Raw genomic sequence first — 18,303 nt, 5'->3', positions numbered from 1 at the left:
TATGTTTGCACTACTCAAAGATCCTCTATAGGACAATCATGTATGCACTAGTCAAAGATCCTCTATATGACAATCATGTACGCACTAGTCAAAGATCCTCTATATGACAATCATTAGTGCACTTGTCAAAAATCCTCTATATGAAAAGCTTATGTTTGCACTAGTCAAAGATCCTCTATATGACAATCATGTATACACTAGTCAAAGATCCTCTATATGACAAGTTATGTTTGCACTAGTCAAAGATCCTCTACATGAAAAGGTATGTTTGCACTAATCAAAGATCCTCTATATGTCAATCATGTATGCACTAGTCAAAGATCCTCGATATGACAATCATATGTTAGCACTAGTCAAAGATCCTCTATATGACAATCATATACGCACTCGTCAAAGATCCTCTACATGATAAGGTATGTCTGCACTAGTCAAAGATCCTCTATATGTCAATCATGTATGCACTAGTCAAAGATCCTCGATATGACAATCATATGTTAGCACTAGTCAAAGATCCTCTATATGACAATCATATGTTAGCGCTAGTCAAAGATCCTCTATATGACAATCATATGTTAGCACTAGTCAAAGATCCTCTATATGACAATCATATGTTAGCACTAGTCAAAGATCCTCTATATGACAATCATATGTTAGCGCTAGTCAAAGATCCTCTATATGACAATCATATGTTTGCACTAGTCAAATATATTTTATATGACGATCATATGTCTGCACCATTCAAAGATCCTCTATGTGACTGGATCATCTGAAGTCTCAGGTCCACTAACGCTGTCCCTGGTCCCGGTTTAGGCCTGAATCTCTCCCCCCCCCCCCCCCCCCCGGAGGCTCGATGGAGCAGGATGTGGAGAGCTCGGCCATCAACAAGTTCCCCAAGCAGCTGGTGGACATGGAGCGGACCAGGAGGGTCCAGCGCTACGTCCGGAAAGACGGCAAGTGCAACGTGCACCACGGCAACGTGCGCGAGACCTACCGCTACCTGACGGACATCTTCACCACGCTGGTGGACCTGAAGTGGAGGTTCAACCTCTTCGTCTTCATCCTGGTCTACACCGTCACCTGGCTCTTCTTCGGCTTCATGTGGTGGCTCATCGCCTACCTGCGGGGAGACCTGGACCACCTGGCGGACAACCTCTGGACTCCGTGCGTCAACAACCTGAATAGCTTCGTCTCCGCCTTCCTCTTCTCCATCGAGACGGAGACCACCATCGGGTACGGGTACCGGGTGATCACGGACAAGTGTCCCGAGGGCATCTTGCTGCTGCTGGTGCAGTCGGTCCTGGGCTCCATCGTCAACGCCTTCATGGTGGGCTGCATGTTCGTCAAGATCTCGCAGCCCAAGAAGCGCGCCGAGACGCTGGTCTTCTCCACCCACGCCGTGGTCTCCATGAGGGACGGCCGTCTGTGCCTCATGTTCCGGGTGGGCGACCTCAGGAACTCGCACATCGTGGAGGCGTCCATCCGGGCCAAGCTCATCAAGTCCAAGCAGACCAAGGAGGGCGAGTTCATCCCGCTGAACCAGACGGACATCAACGTGGGCTACAGCACGGGAGACGACCGCCTCTTCCTGGTGTCCCCGCTCATCATCTGTCACGAGATCAACCAGAGCAGTCCTTTCTGGGACGTCTCGCCCGCACACCTGGCCAACGAGGAGCTGGAGGTGGTCGTCATCCTGGAGGGCATGGTGGAGGCCACGGGTGAGAACTTCTTCTTCTTCTTCGTCTTCTTCTTTGTCTTCTTCTTCCAAACATGTCCAGCATTAGTGCAGAGGAGATTACAAGCTACAGAGACTGAACGATGGGAAGGACGGCAGATGGACGGACACATAAGATGGACAAAGAGACTCAATAAAGGACAGCGGGTGGACAGATAGTTCAGATGGACAAAAAGGCTCAATAAGGCTCAGCAGAGTGACAAAAAGAGTCAATAAGGGACAGCAGGTGGACAAAAAGACTCAATAAGGGACAGCAGATGGACAAAAAGACTATAAGGGACAGTAGATGGACACAAGATTCAATAAGGGACAGCATAGTGACAAAGCGACTCAATAAGGGACAGCAGATGGACAAAAAGAGTCAATAAGGGACAGCAAGTAGACAAAAACAGTCAATAAGGGACAGCAGGTGGACAAGAAGAGTCAATAAGGGACAGCAGGTAGACCAACAGAGTCAATAGGGGACAGCACGTGGACAAAAAGAGTCAATAATGGACAGCAGAGTAATAAAACTAGTCAATAAGGGACAGCAGGTAGACAAAACAAGTCAATAAGGGACAGCAGGTGGATACAAAGACTCAATAAGGGACAGCAGATGGACAAATAGTTAAGGTGGACAAAAAGACTCAATAAGGGACAGCAGGTGGATACAAAGACTCTATAAGGGACAGCAAGTGGACAAAAAGACTCAATAAGGGACAGCAGATGGACATGAAGACTCATTAAGGGACAGCAGATGGACAAAAAGACTATAAGGGACAGTAGATGGACACAAGATTCAATAAGGGACACCATAGTGACAAAGCGACTCAATAAGGGACAGCAGATGGACAAAAAAGGTCAATAAGGGACAGCAAGTGGATACAAAGACTCTATAAGGGACAGCAGATGGACAAATAGTTAAGGTGGACAAAAAGAGTCAATAAGGGTCAGCAGAGTGACAAAAAAGGTCAATAAGGGACAGCAGGTCGATAAAAAGACTCAATAAGGGACAGCAAGTGGACAAAAAGACTCAATAAGGGACAGCAGATGGACATGAAGACTCATTAAGGGACAGCAGATGGACAAAAAGACTATAAGGGACAGTAGATGGACACAAGATTCAATAAGGGACACCATAGTGACAAAGCGACTCAATAAGGGACAGCAGATGGACAAAAAGAGTCAATAAGGGACAGCAAGTAGACAAAAACAGTCAATAAGGGACAGCAGGTGGACAAGAAGAGTCAATAAGGGACAGCAGAGTGACAAAGAGACTCAATAAGGGACAGCAGGTGGAAAAAAGACTCAATAAGAGACAGCAGGTAGACTAACAGAGTCAATAGGGGACAACACGTGGACAAAAAGAGTCAATAAGGGACAGCAGAGTAATAAAAAGACTCAATAAGGGACAGCAGGTAGACAAAAAGATTCAATAAGGGACAGCAGGTAAATAAAAATAGTCAATAAGGGACAGCGGGTAGACAAAACGAGTCATAAAGGGACAGCACGTGGACAAAAATAGTCAATAAGAGACAGCTGGTAGACAAAAAGTCAATAAGGGACAGCAGGTAGACAAAAAGAGTCAATAAGGGACAGCAGGTAAATAAAAATAATAAGGGACAGCGGGTAGACAAAACGAGTCAATAAGGGACAGCACGTGGACAAAAATAGTCAATAAGGGACAGCAGGTAGACAAAAAGACCCAATAAGGGACAGCAGATGGACAAATAGTTACGATGGACAAAAAGAGTCAATAAGGGTCAGCAGAGTGACAAAAAGACTCAATAAGGGACAGCAGGTGGACAAATAGTTAAGATGGACAAAAAGAGTCAATAAGGGACAGCAGAGTAACAAAAAGACTCAATAAGGGACAGCAGGTGGATAAAAATACTCAATAAGGGACAGCAGATGGACAAATAGTTAAGATGGACAAAAAGAGCCAATAAGGGACAGCAGAGTAACAAAAAGACTCAATAAGGGACAGCAGGTGGATAAAAAGACTCAATAAGGGACAGGAGATGGACAAATAGTTAAGATGGACATCAAGAGTCAATAAAGGACAGCAGAGTGACAAAAAGACTCAATAACTGACAGCAGATGGACAGATAGTTAAGATGGACAAACAGGCTCAATAAAGGACAGCAGATGGACAAAAAGACTATAAAGGACAGCAGATGGACAAAAATACTCAATAAAGGACAGCAGATGGACAAAAAGACTATAAGGGACAGCAGATGGACAAAAATACTCAAAGGACAGGAGATGGACAAGAAGACTTAATAAGGGACAGCAGAGTGACAAAAAGACTCAATAAGGGAAAGCAGGTGGACAGATAGTTAAGATGGACAAACAGGCTCAATAAAGGACAGCAGATGGACAAAAAGACTCAATAAGTGACAGCAAATTGAACAGATAGTAAGGTGGACAAAAAGAGTCAATAAGGGACAGCAGAGTAACAAAAATAGTCAATAAGGGACAGCAGAGTGACAAAGAGACTCAATAAGGGACAGCAGGTGGAAAAAAGACTCAAGGGACAGCAGGTAGACAATAAGAGTCAATAGGGGACAGCAGGTAGACAAAAAGAGTCAATAAAGGACAGCAGGTAGACAAAAAGAGTCAATAAAGGACAGCAGGTAGACAAATAGACTCAATAAGGGAAAGCAGAAGGACAAAGAGACTCAATAAGGGACAGGATAGTGACAAAAAGAGTCAATAAGGGACAGCAGATGGACAGAGAGATGAGGACACACGTCAGTTAGGGAGGACTGAGCAGAATGGTGGACACATAGTGGGACAGAGACAGACACAGACAGGTGGACAGGAATGGACACAAACAGATTTTGGAAGATGACATGAAGACACTGTACTAAACTCATAGTAATAATAATAGTAGTAATAAGAGAAATGATAATAATAATAATAATAATGACAATAATAGTAATAATAATATTGATAATAATGACAACAATAGTAATAATAATATTGATGATCATAATAGTAGTAAAAATGATACTAGTAGTAATAGTAATAATAGTGATAATAGTAATGACAAAAATAGTAATAATAATAATATTGATAATAATGACAGTAATAATAATATTGATAATAAGAGTAATATCAATAATAATATTGATAATAATAGTAATAATAATGATATTAGTAGTAATAGTAACAATAGTGATAATAATAGTAATGATAATAATAGTAATACCAATAATGATATTGATTATAGTAATAAAAATAATTATAGTAATAATATTGATAATAGAAATACAAATAATCATAGTAATAATAATATTAATAATAATAATAGTAATGATGATAATAGTAGTAATAATGATAATAATAATTGTAATAATAGTAATAATCGTAATAATAATAATAGTAATAATAATATTGATAATAATAATAGTAATAGTAATAATAGTGATAATAGTAATGATAATACTAATAATGATAACAATAGTAATAATAATAGTGATAATAGTAATACTAATAATGATAACAGTAATAACACTACTAATAATATTATTACAAATAATTATAGTGATAGTAATACCAATATTAATAATAGTAATTATAATAACTTAATAAAAATAATTATAGTGATAGTAATCATCATTATAATATTAATTTAGAGTAATTATAATATTAATGATAATAGTGATGATAATAGTAGTAATAGTAATAATAATAATAATAATGATGATAGTAATAATAATGATAATGGTAATTTATAACAGTAATAGTGATGATAATAATAATAATGTTAATAATATTAATAATAGTGAAGATGATGTTAATAATAGTACAAACAGTAATGATGATAACAGTAACAGTGTAAGAGCAGCACAAGGTAGTGAGCGGGGTGTGTGTGTGTGTGTGTGTGTGTGTGTGCAGGCATGACGTGTCAGGCCAGGAGTTCGTACGTGAGCAGCGAGATCAAGTGGGGCTATCGCTTCACGCCCGTCCTCACGCTGGAGGACGGCTTCTACGAGGTGGACTACAACAGCTTCCACGACATCTACCAGACCAACACGCCCGCCTGCAGCGCCAGGGAGCTGGCGGACATGAGCGAGCGCGCCCGCCCGCCCCTCGCCTGCTCGCTGGCCGGCAAGCCGAGTCAGCAGGATCTGGCCGAGGCCGACAAGGAGGCGGAGCCACAGAGCAAGAGCGTCCCGCAGACTGAGAGGAACGGAGACGTCTCCGGCGCCGAGAAGGAGTCCAAAGTGTAGAAGTAGGAGTATTTTTTCTAGTAGATTTGAAGTATTTTTGTACATAACTTGCTTGAGTGAACATTTGATACTACTCCTCTCTGACTACTGTAAATAATACTCTTACTCCATTATTTATTGTACAATACTTGTATTGTATCCTCACTCTTTTTCTTTTCACGATACACACCTGCAGGACACCTCATTAGGGACACCTGTGCCGGCCAATTGGAGAGCTGCGTCCATGCTCGGACTAAAAGAAGTACTCTTTTTTTTCACCAGGTACCACCTCAGAAAAGTACCCACGTTAAAATACAGTAGCGTAGTAGGCCTAAGTAATCGTTAAAAACAAGGCCGGGGTTTTATTTAACGTGTATATTTCATATTTTGGCCCCTGTCACGTTACACACAGTTTGAACAGTCACACTGTGTTTGAATATGGGAAAATAAAACGCTACGTAGTACATATACATGATCTTTGAACAACGTAAATACACAATATTACTTGTTCCCTTCAATGCAGTGCTACTTTAATAGTGTCGGTGGAAAAGGAAATGGCGTGATAACACCTTTAGTGTTAGTAAATACCTGACACGTCCAGATAAAAACGTTAACTTTGGTGGGCCGTGACAGAAAATCCTTATACAAATACAGTAGTATTGTAAAATAAATACAATAGTGTATATGTAGTATGACCGCAATAGTAAGTAGAGTAAAACTACAATGGTACATGTAATACAAATACAATAGTAAATATAGCATAACACAATGATAAATATGGTATAACTACAATAGTAAATATACACGATAGTAATATAGTAAAAATACAATCGGAAATATATTGTAAACCCAATAGTAAACATAGTACAACGACAATAATAAAAATAAAACCACAAGAGTAAATCTAGTATAACTAGCATAGTATATATAATATAATTACAATAGCAAAACTACAAGAGTATATTTAGTATAACTTCAATAGTAAATAATATAACTTCAATAGTAAACAAGAGTATAACTACAATAGTAAGTACAACATAACTACAATAGTAAGGAGTATAACTACAATAGTATGTATAATATAACTACAATAGCATAACGACAAAGAGTAAATCTAGTATAACTACAATAGTAAATGTATCTACGATATAGTATGGCCACAATAGTATAACTACAATAGTAAGTATAGTATAACTTCAATGGTAAATATTAGTATAAGTACAACAGTAAGTAGTATAACTACAATAGTAAATATAACTACAATAGCATAACGGCAAGACTAAATATAGTGTAACTACAATAGTAAATATTAGTATAACTATATTAGTAAGTATAGTACATAATAAATGCTATAACTACAAGAGTAAATATAACTACAATAGTACATAATAGTATAACTACAAGAGTAAATATAGTATAACTACAATAGTAAATATAGTATAACTACAAGAGGAAATATAGTATAAATACAATAGTAAATGTAGTATAACTACAATAGTACATAATAGTATATCTACAAGAGTAAATATAGTATAACTACAATAGTACATAATAGTATATCTACAAGAGTAAATGTAGTATAACTACAATAGTACATAATAGTATATCTACAAGAGTAAATATAGTATAACTACAATAGTAAATATAGTATAACTACAATAGTACATAATAGTATATCTACAAGAGTAAATATAGTATAACTACAATAGTAAATATAGTATAACTACAATAGTACATAATAGTATATCTACAAGAGTAAATATAGTATAACTACAATAGTAAATGTAGTATAACTACAATAGTACATAATAGTATATCTACAAGAGTAAATATAGTATAACTACAATAGTACATAATAGTATATCTACAAGAGTAAATATAGTATAACTACAATAGTAAATATAGTATAACTACAATAGTACATAATAGTATATCTACAAGAGTAAATATAGTATAACTACAATAGTAAATGTAGTATAACTACAATAGTACATAATAGTATATCTACAAGAGTAAATGTAGTATAACTACAATAGTACATAATAGTATATCTACAAGAGTAAATATAGTATAACTACAATAGTAAATGTAGTATAACTACAATAGTACATAATAGTATATCTACAAGAGTAAATATATTATAACTACAATAGTACATAATAGTATATCTACAAGAGTAAATATAGTATAACTACAATAGTAAATATAGTATAACTACAATAGTACATAATAGTATATCTACAAGAGTAAATATAGTATAACTACAATAGTAAATGTAGTATAACTACAATAGTACATAATAGTATATCTACAAGAGTAAATGTAGTATAACTACAATAGTACATAATAGTATATCTACAAGAGTAAATATAGTATAACTACAATAGTAAATATAGTATAACTACAATAGTACATAATAGTATATCTACAAGAGTAAATATAGTATAACTACAATAGTATATAATAGTATAACTACAAGAGTAAATATAGTATAACTACAATAGTACATAATGGAATATCTACAAGAGGAGATATAGTATAACTACAATAGTAAATATAGTATAACTACATAATAGTATAACTACAAGAGTAAATATAGTATAACTACAATAGTACATAATGGAATATCTACAAGAGGAGATATAGTATAACTACAATAGTAAATATAGTATAACTACATAATAGTATAACTACAAGAGTAAATATAGTATAACTACAATAGTAAATATAGTATAACTACAATAGTACATAATAGTATATCTACAAGAGTAAATTTAGTATAACTACAACAGTAATCATATTTTAATTACAAGAGTAAATATAGTATAACTACAAGAGTAAATATAGTATAACTACATAATAGTATAACTACAAGAGTAAATATAGTATAACTACAATAGTACATAATAGTATATCTACAAGAGTAAATATAGTATAACTAAAACAGTAATTATATTTTAATTACAAGAGTAAATATAGTATAATACAAGAGTAAATATAGTATAACTACAATAGTAAATATAGTATAACTACAATAGTAAATATATCATAACTACAATAGTATATTTAGTACAACTTCAATAGTAGATAATACTATAACTACAATTGTAAATAATAGTATAACTACAATAGTAAGTAGTAAAACTACAATAGTAAGTATAATATAACTACAATAGCATAACGGCAAGAGTAAATATAGTACAACTACAATAGTAAATTTAGTATAATTACAATAGCATAACTACAAGAGTAAATCTAGCACAACTACAATAGTAAATGTATCTACGATATAGTATGGCTACAATAGCATCACTACAATAGTAAATATAGAATAACTTCGATAGTAAGAAATAATAGTATAACTACAATATTAAATAGTGTAACTACAATAGTAAGTAGTATAGCTACAGTAGTAAATATAATATAACTCCAATAGCATAGCGACAAGAGTAAATAAAGTGTAACTACAATAGTAAATATTAGTATAACTACATTAGTAAATAGTAGAGAGTATAACTACAAGAGTAAATATAGTATAACTACAATAGTAAATATAGTATAACTACAAGAGTAAATATAACTACAATAGCACATAATAGTATAACTAAAAAAGTAAATATAACTACAAAAGTAAATATAGTATAACCACAAGAGTAAATATATTAAAACTACAATAGTAAATAATAGTATAACTACAAGAGTAAATATAGTATAACTACATAGTAAATATTAGTATAACTACAATATTGAGTAAATATTGTGCTGCAGCTCTTGTACTGCATGTCCCGGTGTACCTAATGAAGTGTCCCGCGTGAGAAGCCTGTACAAAGATGAACTGAAGCGTATGATTGATCTCTTTCTTTATTTCTGCTGCGTGCGACGACCAAAAGGATGCAACGTCGTTTGTGGAATTTTCCAGACGGTCGAGAATGACTTTTGTCACATGACTGCCCTTTAAAATGGCTTTTTTTTTTTTCTCTCTCTCTCTCACCATCGTGCACCAGGAGGAGGAAATCACAGAAAAAGTCACGTGTCATCAAAAGTATCACACAGACACACATTAATATATATATTAATAAATGAAGAGTCAAACATGTGTGAAGACTTCTTTTTGGGCAATTTTCTTCTTCTGAGCCTTTGTTTTCTTTCGAAAATGTTCTGCGATACAAGTGCACGTGTAGTCCAAAGTACACTTGGAGTACATGTGTGTACACTAAGTACACATGTGTGTACACTACGTACACATGTGTGTACACTAAGTACACATGTGTGTACACTAAGTACACATGTGTGTACACTAAGTACACATGTGTGTACACTACGTACACATGTGTGTACTCCAAATATGATCCAACATCCTGATGGGAGATGTTTCTAATATTTTGGTTTAAATCAGGGGCCTGATACAACTTTTTCACTTCCGGTATCAGAGCATTGGCCAATACCGATATTGATCTGATATGATATCAGCAGGAAACATACATACTTTTGTTTTGTAGTGCGGAATGTTAGAAAAAGTTTGATCAAGTGCAAAGAGTGACACAGAGAACAAAGGTAGTCATGACAACACTAACTTATTTATTATGAACCAGGACTTCCCAGCAGACACCAGACATTGAAACAACGTTGACACCGTGTTGAATTAGGTCGTGAAGTTGAGCAACTCAAACTTAACGTTGAAACGACATGCTTTTTCAGGGCGTTTATTCAACGTTGATCCGACCATTGAATTTTGGTCATTTTCTCAACCAAAATTCTACAACGTTGAAACAACATGCTTTTTGACGTTTCATCAATGCCGGGTTGTGACGTTGATTTGACCGTTGAATTTTGGTCAGTTTCTGAACCAATATTCTACAACTCAAACCTAACGTTGAAACAACATGCTTTTTGGCGACGTTTATTCAATGTTGGGTTCTGACGTTGATTTGACATTGAGTTTTGGTAATTTTCCCAACCAATATTCTACCACATAAATACAAAGTTGAAACAACATGCTTTTTGACGACATTTAATCAATGTTAGGTTCTTACGTTGATTCAAGCATTGAATTTTGGTCATTTTCCCAACTAATATTCTACAACTCAAATTTAATGTTCAAACAACATGCTTTTTGATGACGTTAATCGATGTTTGGTTCTGACGTTGATTTAACCGTTGAATTTTGGTCAGTTTCCCAACAAATATTTGACAACTCAAACATAACATTGAAACAACAAGCTTTTTGACGATGTTTAATCAATGTTGGGTTCTTACGTTGATTCAACCATTGAATTTTGGTCATTTTCCCAACCAATATTCTACAACTCACACTTAATGTTCAAACAACGTGCTTTTTGATGACGTTTAATCGATGTTTGGTTCTGACGTTGATTTAACCGTTGAATTTTGGTCAGTTTCCCAACCAATATTTGACAACTCAAACCTAACGTTGAAACAACATGCTTTTTGACTACGTTTGATCAATGTTGGGTTCTGACATTGATTTGATAATTGAATTTTAGTCATTTTCCCAACCAATATTCTACAACTCAAACCTACCGTTGAAACACGATATTTAATCAATGTGGGGTTCTGATGTTGATTTGACTATTGACTTTTGGTCATTTTCCCAACCAAAATTCTGCAACTCAAACCTAACGTTGAAACAACAGCACAATATTTAATCTATGTGGGGTTTTGATGATGATTTGACTATTGACTTTTGGTCATTTTCCCAACCAAAATTCTACAACGTGGAAACAACATGCTTTTTGACGTTTCATCAATACCAGGTTCTGACTTTGATTTGACCATTGAATTTTGGTCATTTTCCCAACCAATATTCTACAACTCAAACCCAAGGTAGAAATAACAGCACAATGCTTAATCAATGTTGGGTTCTGATTTGTTCATTGACTTTTGGTCATTTTCCCAACCAAAATTCTACAACAATGAAACAACATGCTTTTTGACGTTTCATCAATGCCGGGTTGTGACGTTGATTTGACCATTGAATTTTGGTCATTTTCCCAACCAATATTCTACAACTCAAACCTAATGTTGAAACAACATGCTTTTTGACGACATTTAATCAATGTTGGGTTTTTACGTTGATTCAACCATTGAATTTTGGTGATTTTCCCAACCAATATTCTACAACTCAAACCTAATGTTGAAACAACATGATTTTTGAAGTTTAATCAATGTCGCGTTCAGACGTTGATTCAGCCATTCAATTTTGGTCATTTTCCCAACCAATATTCGACAACTCAAACCTAACGTTGAAACAACATGATTTTTGAAGTTTAATCAATGTCGCGTTCAGACGTTGATTCAGCCATTGAAATTTGGTCATTTTCCAAACCAATATTCTACAACTCAAACCTAACATTGAAACAACATGCTTTTTTGACAACGTTTAATCAATGTTGGGTTCTGACGTTGATTCAACCATTGAAAATGTGGTCATTTTCCCAACCAATATTCTACAACTATAACCTAACGTTGAAACAGCATGCTTTTTGACAACGTTTAATCAATGTCGGGTTCTGACGTTGATTCAACCGTTGAAATTTGATCATTTTCCCAACCAATATTCTACAACGTTGAAACAGCATGCTTTTTGACGACGTTCAATCAATGTCGGGTTCTGACGTTGATTCACCCGTTGAAATTTGATCATTTTCCCAACCAATATTCTACAATGTTGAAACAGCATGCTTTTTGACAACGTTTAATCAATGTCGGGTTCTGACGTTGATTCAACCGTTGAAATTTGATCATTTTCCCAACCAATATTCTACAACGTTGAAACAGCATGCTTTTTGACGACGTTCAATCAAGGTCGGGTTCTGACGTTGATTCGACCATTGAAATTTGGCCCCTTTCCCAAACAACAGCGTGGATCCAACGTTATCAATAGCGTTGTCTCTCAACTTACAAACAAAACTATTTTGCGACGTTGTTTCAACGTCAGTTTTAAAGGACGTGTATGTACAATCAACGTTGCATCACAATGTCTTGTGTCTGCTGGGTTATGCTCTCTCTGCGTTGAAGCGGTGTGGTAATTGTTCCTTTGGTGACATGTGATGGCCACAATGATTTATTATGGATGATGCGGACACGTTTGTTACTGAATACTTTCCAATAGGCTTCGGCCTTGGAGATTTTGTAAATGCAACTATATATATTTTTTAAAAAATGTTTATTTTGACACATTTTAAACTGCAATATTGTTTGATTATTATTACAAGTGTCTAGCTTGAGTGCTATTGTGTGCTTAGCTGCTGTGTAGTTGCTAACTCATAGTAGCCTTTCGCCTAGCAACTTGGCAAGTGCACCCGTTGTAAATGATTGACTGAAATGGAAGATAAGACCAAACTTGTGAGCTGGTGTTGGAAAATTTAAAAACAAATTGATATCACTAAATACTTTTTTTTTTTTTTTTTTTTATGATTTCGGACCGATAACCGATATCGACTGATATCGATAACGACACCTTTGTTGACTTTTTAGTGAAGTGGTGAAGATGTTCAGCAGTGGGAACTTGGGTGAAGTTAATCATTGAGCAAACACAGCAACGTGTGTGTGTGCGTGTGTGTGTGTGTGTGTGTGTGTGTGTGTGTGTGTGTGTGTGCGTGTGTGTGTGTGTGTGTGTGTGTGTGTGTGTGTGTGTGTGTGTGTGTGTGTGTGCGTGTGTGTGCGTTACCCAGCAAACACCTGCGGCACGAGGGGCGGGGGCAGCAGGTCATTGTCCACGTTGTCGTCGGCGATGTTGGGCAGGTTGCAGCCCCGCACGGTGAGAGGGTGTTTTTCCACGGCGTGCTGCACTTCTCGCCGCACGTCGTCACGCCAACCCAGTAGCTCCGCCCTCAGCCGCACGGCCGCCTGCGTCAAAGACTCCTGGCGGCCGCAGAGGTCCGACAGGAGCTCCAGGTTGCGGCGGAGCCGGGCCAGGGCGGGGCTCGGGGACACGGCGGAGTCCGGCGGAGCGCCGCCGTGACGCCAGTCGAGGGCGGCGGGGTCGGGGAACCGCGGCGAGGCCTGACCCGACAAGTAGGACTGGAACTCCTCGGGGGTGAGGTTGAGGGACTGAGCGTCCAGTTTTTCGATGAAGGCCGCCGCACAGCACTGAAACAACACAGGAGACACTTGGCTAGTTTGCCTTAAAGAACCACAGCTCCTCCATGCTGGCAGCACTCGTGCATCCAGAAGTAACATGTTTGTTATTGTTGTCATTTTTATTCTCAGGACATTCAATAATTAAACTGGACTTAGACTGGTCTGATCTGGACTTGGACTAGTCTGATCTAGACCTGGGGTCTAGTCTTAGACTGGTCAGATTTAGACTTGGACTGGTCAGATCTAGACTTGGACTGGCCAGATCTAGACTTGGACTCTAGTCTTAGACTGGTCAGATCTACACTTGGACGGGTCTGATCTAGACTTAGACCCATCTGATATGGACTTGGGACTAGTCAGATCTACACTTAAACTGGTCAGATCTAGGTTTTGACTGGCCTGATCTAGACTTGGACTGGTCAGATCCAGTCTTAAATTGGTCAGATCTTGTCTTGGACTGGTCTGAACTTGTCTTGGACTGGTCTGATCTTGTCTTGGACTGGTCAGATCCAGATTTGGACTGGTCAGATCTAGACTTGGACTGGTCAGACTTATTCTGAGATTTGTCAGATTGTGTCTTGGACTGGTCTGATCCAGACTTGGACTGGTCTGATCTAGACTGAGACTGGTCAGATCTAGACTTGGATTGGTCTGATCTAGCCTTGGACGGGTCAGATCTAGACTTGGACTGGTCTGATCTATTTTTGGACTGGTCAGATCTAGACTGGGACTGGTCTGTTCTGGCCTTGGACTGGTCAGATCAAGATTTTGACTGGCCTGATTTAGACTTGGACTGGTCAGATCCAGTCTTAAATTGGTCAGATCTTGTCTTGGACTGGTCTGATCTTGTCTTGGATTGGTCTGATCTAGACTTGGACGGGTCAGATCTAGACTTGGACTGGTCTGATCTATTTTTGGACTGGTCTGATCTGGACTTGAACTGGTCTGATCTGGACTTGAACTGGTCAGATCTATACTTGAACTGGTCAGATCTATTTTTGGACTGGACAGATCTAGACTGGGACTGGTCAGATCTAGACTTGGACTGGTCAGATCTAGTCTTGGAAGGGTGAGATCTAGTCTTTGACTGGTCAGATCTAGACTTGGAGTGGTCAGATATAGTCTTGGACTGGTCAGATCTAGTCTTAGATTTGGTCAGTTCTTGTCTTGGACTGATCTGATCTAAACTTGTACTGGTCAGATCTAGACTTGGACTAGTCAGATCTGGACTTAGACTGGTCAGATCTAGTCTTGGACTGGTCAGATCTAGACTTGGACTGGTCAGTTCTAGACCTGCACTGGTCTGATCTAGACTTGGACTAGTCAGATTTAGACTTGGACTAGTCAGATCTAGACTTGGATTAGTCAGATCTAGACTTGGACTAGTTTGATCTAGACTTGGGTCTGGTCTGATCTAGACTTGGATTGGTCTAATATAGAATTGGACTGGTCTGATCAAGACTTGGACTGGTCAGATCTAGTCTTAGACTGGTCAGATCTTGTCTTGGACTGGTCTGATCCAGACTTGGACCGGTCTGATCTAGATTTGGACTGGTCTGATCTAGACTGGGACTGATCTGATCTAGACTTGGACTGGTTAGATCTAGACTTAGACTGGTCTGATCTAGACTTATACTGGTCTGATCTAGACTTGAACTGGTCAGATCTAGACTTGTACTAGTCAGATCTAGACTTGGACTGGTCAGATCTAGACTTGGACTGGTCAGATCTAGTCTTTGACTGGTCAGATCTAGACTTGGACTGGTCAGATATAGTCTTGGACTGGTCAGATCTAGTCTTAGATTGGTCAGATCTTGTCTTGGACTGATCTGATCTAGACTTGGACTGGTCTGATCTAGTCTTGGAAGGGTCAGATCTAGTCTTTGACTGGTCAGCTCTAGACTTGGACTGGTCAGATCTAGTCTTAGATTGGTCAGATCTAGTCTTGGACTGATTTGATCTAGACTTGGACTGGTCTGATCCAGACTTGGACTGGTCAGATCTAGACTTGGATTAATCAGATCTGGACTTGGACTGGTCAGATCTAGTCCTGGACTGGTCAGATCTAGTCTTGGAATGATCTGATCTAGACTTGGACTGGTCTGATCTAGACTTGGATTGGTCAGATCTAGTCTTTGACTGGCCTGATCTAGACTTGAACTGGTCAGATCTAGACTTGGACTGGTTTGATCTAGACTTGGGTCTGGTCTGATCTAGACTTGGATTGGTCTAATATGGACTTGGACTGGTCAGATCTTGTCTTGGACTGGTCAGATCTTGTCTTGGACTGGTCTGATCCAGACTTGGACTGGTCTGATCTAGATTTGGACTGGTCTGATCTAGACTGGGACTGATATAAACTAGACTTGGACTGGTCTGATCTAGTCTTAGATTGGTCAGATCTTGTCTTGGACTGATCTGATCTAGACTTGGACTGGTCTGATCCAGACTTGGACTGGTCTGAACTAGACTTGGACTGGTCAGATCTAAACTTGGACTAGTCAGATCTGGACTTGAACTGGTCAGATTTAGACTTGGACTGGTCAGATATAGTCTTGGACTGGTCAGATCTAGTCTTAGACTGGTCAGATCTTGTCTTGGACTGATCTGATCTAGACTTGGACTGGTCTGATCCAGACTTGGACTGGTCTGAACTAGACTTGGACTGGTCAGATCTAAACTTGGACTAGTCAGATCTGGACTTGAACTGGTCAGATCTATACTTGAACTGGTCAGATCTAGACTGGGACTGGTCTGATCTAGACTGGAACTGGTCTACTCTAGACTTGGACTAGTCTGATCCAGACTTGGACTGGTCTGATCTAGTCTTAGATTGGTCAGATCTTGTCTTGGACTGATCTGATCTAGTCTTAGATTGGTCTGATCTAGACTTGAACTGGTCAGATCTAGACTTGGACTGGTCAGATCTAGTCTTGGACTGGTCAGATCTAGTCTTGGACTGGTCAGATCTAGTCTTGGAATGATCTGATCTAGACTTGGACTGGTCTGATCTAGACTTGGACTGGTCAGATCTAGTCTTTGACTGGCCTGATCTAGACTTGAACTGGTCAGATCTAGTCTTTGACTGGTCTGATCTAGACTTGAACTGGTCAGATCTAGACTTGGACAGGTCTGATCTAGACTTGAACTGGTCAGATCTAGACTTGGACAGGTCTGATCTAGACTTGAACTGGTCAGATCTAGACTTGGACTGCTCAGAACTAGACTTGGATTGGTCTGATCTACACTTAAAGCATGAATAGAAAAGTTTTCATTTTTTTGTCGAGCTACAAAAAATTAACAACTGCTTCTGATTGGACGAGATGGTCCTGGAGTATTTCACCATGGTGTCAACAGATTGCGGTGCATGCTTGTAGACCACCACAACGTACCCCACCAGGCAGCTAACTCGCAACAAAACATATATTTGTAGTTTTCTTTCCGGTTTGTTGACATACATTTTACATTAAGTCTATGAGAGCGCCACCTAGTGGTACAGTGCAATGGACGTGTTTATATTACATGAAAGTGAAGTCAGCCTGCAACTTGCTGCGGTGCAAATGTTAGTTGACGTGGTTGCCATGGTGACGGTGCAGACCAGGTTAGTGAAGTAGTATCCGTCCTCCCCCGTCATCAGCCTGCTGGGCTTGCAGAAGCGTGTGATGTACTGGATGTTGGACTGCAGCCGCGGCGGGTTGGCCTTCAGGACCACGTAAATGAGGGCGGGCAGGAAGTCGTCCGCCGACGCCGGCTCGCTCTTGGTGCCTCTGATGGCGGCGAAGATGTGCTTGCTGCAGCGCGTGACGCACGCCAGCTTGTCCCTGGGAACCTTCTTGGAGTCCATCTCCATGATGTCTGCCACAAGAGGAATGTTACTTCCACTACTCTGACGTCTGCACACTTGACACTTGACACTGTACTTGCGTCTTGACATCTACCAACCCCGTTTCCATATGAGTTGGGAAATTGTGTTAGATGTAAATATAAACACAATACAATAATTTGCAACTCATTTTCAAGCCATATTCAGTTGAATATGCTACAAAGACAACATTAATGATGTTCAAACTGATAAACCTTTTTTTTTTTTCCTGCAAATAATCATTAACTTTAGAATTTGATGCCAGCAACACGTGACAAAGAAGTTGGGAGAGGTGGCAATAAATACTGATATGGTTGAGGAATGCTCATCAAACACTTATTTGGAACATCCCACAGGTGTGCAGGCTAATTGGGAACAGGTGGGGGCCATGATTGGGTATAAAAGCAGCT

At 38.5% G+C, this 18,303-nt stretch overlaps 2 protein-coding genes across 6 annotated transcripts in view; one reads left to right on the top strand and one right to left on the bottom strand.

Annotated features, from left to right (window-relative positions):
• The window catches only part of LOC133551890 (G protein-activated inward rectifier potassium channel 2-like), a 32,437-nt gene extending 22,413 nt beyond the window's left edge, over positions 1-10,024 (top strand). Inside the window, exons 2-4 of one of the 3 annotated variants that reach the window (XR_009806579.1) lie at positions 811-1,715; positions 5,615-6,038; positions 6,125-10,024. Coding sequence is in view for 2 of the 3 variants with exons in the window: in XM_061899074.1 (XP_061755058.1) it covers positions 851-1,715; positions 5,615-5,949 (1,200 nt within the window). In the remaining variant the exon portion in view is untranslated. Of the gene's footprint in view, positions 1-810; positions 1,716-5,614 lie in introns of all 3 variants that reach the window. The other 2 variants (XM_061899074.1, XM_061899073.1) reach the window with 2 other exon arrangements.
• The window catches only part of LOC133551888 (rab5 GDP/GTP exchange factor-like), a 24,929-nt gene continuing 16,397 nt past the window's right edge, over positions 9,772-18,303 (bottom strand). For 2 of the 3 annotated variants that reach the window (XM_061899070.1, XM_061899071.1), the window contains 2 exons: positions 17,630-17,886; positions 9,772-14,040 (listed from right to left, as the gene is read on the bottom strand). In XM_061899070.1, the coding sequence (XP_061755054.1) occupies positions 13,615-14,040; positions 17,630-17,886 (683 nt within the window). In that variant the 3' untranslated portion in view covers positions 9,772-13,614. Of the gene's footprint in view, positions 14,041-17,553; positions 17,887-18,303 lie in introns of all 3 variants that reach the window. The other variant, XM_061899072.1, reaches the window with a different exon arrangement.

Source organism: Nerophis ophidion, linkage group LG04, assembly GCF_033978795.1.
Source record: "Nerophis ophidion isolate RoL-2023_Sa linkage group LG04, RoL_Noph_v1.0, whole genome shotgun sequence".
NCBI lineage: Eukaryota > Metazoa > Chordata > Actinopteri > Syngnathiformes > Syngnathidae > Nerophis > Nerophis ophidion.
The sequence above is the reverse complement of the archived record's forward strand: the minus strand, read 5'-3'. Positions and strand labels throughout refer to the sequence as shown.